At 40.3% G+C, this 5,000-nt stretch overlaps 1 protein-coding gene across 1 annotated transcript in view; it reads left to right on the forward strand.

The window, feature by feature from the left end:
- The window catches only part of pck2 (phosphoenolpyruvate carboxykinase 2 (mitochondrial)), a 24,059-nt gene that overhangs the window by 17,892 nt on the left and 1,167 nt on the right, over positions 1–5,000 (forward strand). The window contains exons 2-6 of the mRNA XM_086066634.1: positions 751–963; positions 1,036–1,220; positions 1,867–1,937; positions 2,019–2,154; positions 4,707–4,894. Of these exons, the coding sequence (XP_085922760.1) occupies positions 751–963; positions 1,036–1,220; positions 1,867–1,937; positions 2,019–2,154; positions 4,707–4,894 (793 nt within the window). The remainder of the gene's footprint in view (positions 1–750; positions 964–1,035; positions 1,221–1,866; positions 1,938–2,018; positions 2,155–4,706; positions 4,895–5,000) is intronic.

Consider the following 5,000-nt stretch of genomic DNA (forward strand, 5'->3'; position numbering starts at 1 on the left):
AAAACAAGCACTATCTAATTCAAAGGAGAAGTCAACCTTAAACATTTCTTGACATTAGTATGTTATATGTGACTTCACTATTCTAAACATGACATTCTGATTAATATTACAGTTGTGGATTATGAGTTATGAGGCAAAATCCAGACATTTTTATCCATCTCAGGAGGCGGCCTTTTCGCCACTTGCTGTCGACTGAAGATGACATCACAGTTGCTCAGGGCTGAGGCAACGACCAATCACAGCTCACCTGTGTTCTACATCTGAGCTGTGATTGGTTGTTACCTGAGACCTGAGCAACTGTGATGTCATTTTTCCTTGACAGCAAGTGGCAAAATGGCCGCCTTCTGATATTGATAAAAACTGCTGGATTTTGCTGCTTAACTCATATTCCACTAATGCAATATTAAACAGAATATCATATTTAGACTAGTGGGGCTGCATAGAACAGATTATTGTCAATAATTTTTTGGGGGTTTGACTTCCCCAATTTAATCAACCAATCCAAAAGGCATCTGAGCAATTAGAATCCAATCCTCAAACCAATGTGCACCGCTGGGAATGAATAACGCAGCATTGGCTTGGTCCCTTTTGGATCTAACGCTGGGTTAGCTCATCCACCCAATTTGGGTTACTTTTGAGTCTGACCCAGCAGATTAAAGAGTGTAGAGACTAGATCACCATACACCTCACCAGCACATTAATTGTTTTTTTGCATGTGAAACGTAAGTCATGGCATAATGTTTGTTTCAGAAAAGGGGCTGTCAGTGCCAGTCTCGGGCTCCGGTCCCTGGCCTCCATCCCCTTGTTGCCCCCTGAGGTGGCAGAGTTTGTGAAGGGCGCGGCAGACGAATGCAAACCCAGTGGCGTGCATGTCGTGACCGGCACGCCAGAAGAGACGGCCAACATCCTGGCAGGCCTGGAGAAGGAAGGGATGGTGAAGAAACTTCCCAAATATGAAAACTGGTAAATCGATAGTTTAAGAGCATCGAAATTTTGCATCAGTATTGAGGCTGAAAATTGTGCCGTTTGTGACAGCTGGCTGGCACGCACAGACCCAAAAGACGTGGCCCGGGTGGAGAGCAAGACTGTGATTGTGACTAAGAGCCAGAGAGACACCATCCCCATCCCCGCTGGAGGAGCCAAGAGCCAACTGGGCAGCTGGATGAGCGAATCCGATTGGCAGAAAGCAAGACAGGAGCGTTTCCCAGGATGCATGACAGGCATGTGGAGTATTTCTACTCTCATTTATTTTCATGATACAAAGTTCGAGTTATCATGTAAAACTCTAAAGTGGTGCAATCACATTGTTTATATACAGAAGTGTGGAGTAACAAGCTACATATACATAGGCAATATTTTGGATCAACTACTTGTCGGAGTATTTTAATACAACATACTTTTTACTTTTACTTAAGTAGTTTTTGTTAAGACTTTTACTGCATTATATTGAGCTACATTGTGTGTGTGTGTGTGTGTGTTTGTGCGTGTACGCGCGTGTGTGTATCCGTGTGTATGCAGTATTAAATTAGAATTTCTGATACCTGCAGAAACCCTGTATATTGATTACAATTGACAAATATAATTATTTCACATAGTTTTTTATTAGTTATGTTATATTCTGGGTGACGTTGATCATGAATAGATGTGCAATCCTGCAAATAGTGGCCACGGGTTAAACCGCAGGTGTCTTATTTGATGGGAGAATGCATGAGATCTTTCAGTCAAAGAAATGTTGGTCTTTTCCCATTGACCATCAACCAGTTAACAGATTTGGTACCCTCCCGTTTGGGGGGAGAAACAAATGGAAACAGTTTTATAATAGAAAGCTGACCTGTTTTTTTTTTGTGCTCTTCCACCACTCTACAGGTCGCACTATGTATGTTATTCCTTTCAGTATGGGTCCAGTGGGTTCCAGTCTTGCAAAATACGGTGTCCAGGTACTGCACACAAAGAATACATACTGTATATATATATATTTTTTTTACTGTAAAGTAAAAAGTGTGTTGTCTTTCATTAAGGTGACTGACTCGCCATACGTCGTGGCCAGTATGGGCATCATGACCCGAATGGGCACACCTGTTCTGAATAAGCTTGCCGAGGGAGTGGAGTTTGTCCGTTGTCAGCACTCTTTAGGGCAACCTTTTCCACTAAAAGGTAAGCACTACATTAGAACACAATGCTTATTTTGTTACCTCCACCAAGCCAGCTGTGTGTGCAAATTCCTGTGGATTGTTTTGTAGGTTTTCTTTCAGTTATGTTGGAGAGTCCTAACATTGATGTCATTAGTAACTTGATAGAACAGTCCTAAAATGGTAGAAGAAAGGGGTTACTTTGTAACCTTTGCAAATTTATAATCTGATCGAATGGCCATGACTTGTGGGGTCCCACAAGTTCAATTGTTCAGTCTGTATATTTTACCTTCAGAACGCCAATGTTGGCTGTCATGGTTATGCAGATGAGACATTTGTCAACGTCTCCAAATGACAGCAGTTGAATTTAATGTATTGTGTCACTGTCGAGAGCAAATTAACAACTGGATGAACCAAAATTTAATTCAGCTAACCCAAAAACAAAACATAGGTAATTGCTTTATAATAAAGAAAAGAGGATTGCTGTTAGAAGACTTTGGAAGTCAAAGACCAAGTCCGAAATCTTGGGGCGCTGATAGACTCAGACCTGACTTTCAGCAATCATATCAAACCAATCACTAAAACAGCCTTTTTGCAGCTGAAAAACATCCAGACTGAAGAACTGCATGCTCCAAGCAGACCAGCTTGTACATGCTTTTATCTCCAGTATACTCGATTATTGTAATGGTCTTCTCTCTCAAAAGACCATCAGACAATTGCAGCTCATTCAGAACACTGCAGCTCGGGTTCTGACCAAAACGAAGGGATAAAAACATATCACTCCAGTCCAAAAGGCTTTACACTGGCTCCCAATCTAGAATAAATTTCAAAATTCTGCCACTGGTCTATAAATCACTGAAAGGTTTGCATCCTGAATACATTAAAGAAATGCTGATCTAATATTAACGCAGTAGAGATCTGAGATTTGCAGACTTGGGTCAATTAGTGGAGCCCAGAGGTTGAAGCAAATATGGTGATGCTGCTTTTAGCCGTTTTGCTGCACACAAATGGAATAAACTACCCCGAGTGTACCGTAATTTCCGGACTATAAGCCACTACTTTTTTCACTTTGCGTTCCCAAACAGTCATCTCTGAGTTTGTCCCGACAATCCCCTCTCTGGTTCCTTATATACCGGTGCGGTAACATTAAAACACCTGCGGCTTACAGTCGGGCGCGGCTTACACATGGAGCAATCTGGAGTATTGCGGCGTCTAGTTGGTTATGACGCCACGGCAAGCTAAGATGTGAGGATCTAAACTGCTGACGCGCGCCGTCTTTTTAACCAATTTTACTTGCTTGTATATCCAAATCGACAACATATCGAAAACACAGGCAGGCACTTACTTAGTTTGCCGGGCAAGATACTTTTATAAGACAGTACACTGTATTCCCCAAATTTAGCTAGCGTGCCTTAGGTACACATTATAGTCCGGAAATTACGTAAATGCTTTTAAATCCAGGTTAAAATTTTGACTTTTTCCTCTACCTTTGATTAAGGTCTTCTCAACATTTTCAAATCCTGTTTTTCTCTTTTAATTATTTTTAGAAAACTACTCTTATTTTTTTCATCTTAAATGTCTTTACAATTTTCTGTGTTTTAACGTTGTCATTGTTTGTTATTTTACAAATTTTTGTAAGCTACTTTGCTGCTTTGCTTCTGAATGTTATTAACTATTGCTTGTAGGTGTTGTCTTTGCTTTTGTAAAGCACATTGAGATGTGTTGTGTGTGAAAAGGGTTATTGAAATAAAACTGTCTTGCCTTAATATCATTAGTATCTTGTCAGACAGGTCCATAAAACTGTATTATGGTAATTAATTACAACAAAACTTCATGTGAGATTAAAAAAAAATTGTAGCATACTAAAACCATTGTATAAAACTGATTGCCAGTCAAATTTGAATTAAAGTCAACTTTGAAGTGATTTTTGTTTTAAAATATCATCCATTCTCCATTTTCTATTGGCTTGTCCTCATTAGGGTATCCTTGCTGACTTTAGGCAAAACAACAAACAAAAAAACCCTGAGGAACAATGATTAAAAGGCAAGAAATATATTTCACAGGGTCCTCAGTTCATACTGGTGCCCCACTCCTACAAATTTGTACACAAGTCGAACATGCGAGAGAGTCTTTCACTAACCTACAATAATGCAGTAATAAAGTCAAAATCACATGTATGAAAAAACATGAATTTAAAATAGTCAAATGAAAAACAATAAGTCCTATATCATATTGGATACCCCTACCTACAGGCAGGTGCACAGACAGTTTTGGGGGCAGGTGCTTAAGCCAAAAAAATAAGAGCAACCATTCACACAATCAAGAAAACAGTAGTAGTAAGGTATTCTATTAATTCCTGTTAATAACAGTCAACACAGTCATTAAACTTATTTACAAAAGAAGTGAACGGAAACTAGATATAAAAAGTCTACACCCCCTGTTGAATTAGTGATGGCTTGTGCACACTACAGAGCGAGGTGCACCATTCAAACAAATAATGACAAATGTTTAAGCCTTGGTAGAGGTCTGTACTCTCTACACTCTGTTCCAATGATTGTGACGCATTTGTCTCTTCAGCCCCGCTAGTCAACGCATGGCCCTGCAACCCAGACAAGGTGCTGATCTCTCACCTGCCAGACACCAGGCAGATCTTGTCGTTCGGCAGTGGCTACGGAGGAAACTCCCTCCTGGGGAAGAAGTGCTTCGCCCTCCGTATTGCCTCACGCATCGCCAAGGATGAAGGATGGCTGGCAGAGCACATGCTGGTGAGAATATAGCGAAACCCTGTATCATGGGGGATACACCTTAAAAACAGTTGGGTCAAAAATAACCCAAAATGGTTAAAAAATAAATAAATAATAAATGGCCCTT

This window comes from Leptonotus elevatus, chromosome 21, assembly GCF_054856555.1.
Source record: "Leptonotus elevatus isolate MCC_2025b chromosome 21, RoL_Lele_1.0, whole genome shotgun sequence".
Taxonomy (NCBI): domain Eukaryota; kingdom Metazoa; phylum Chordata; class Actinopteri; order Syngnathiformes; family Syngnathidae; genus Leptonotus; species Leptonotus elevatus.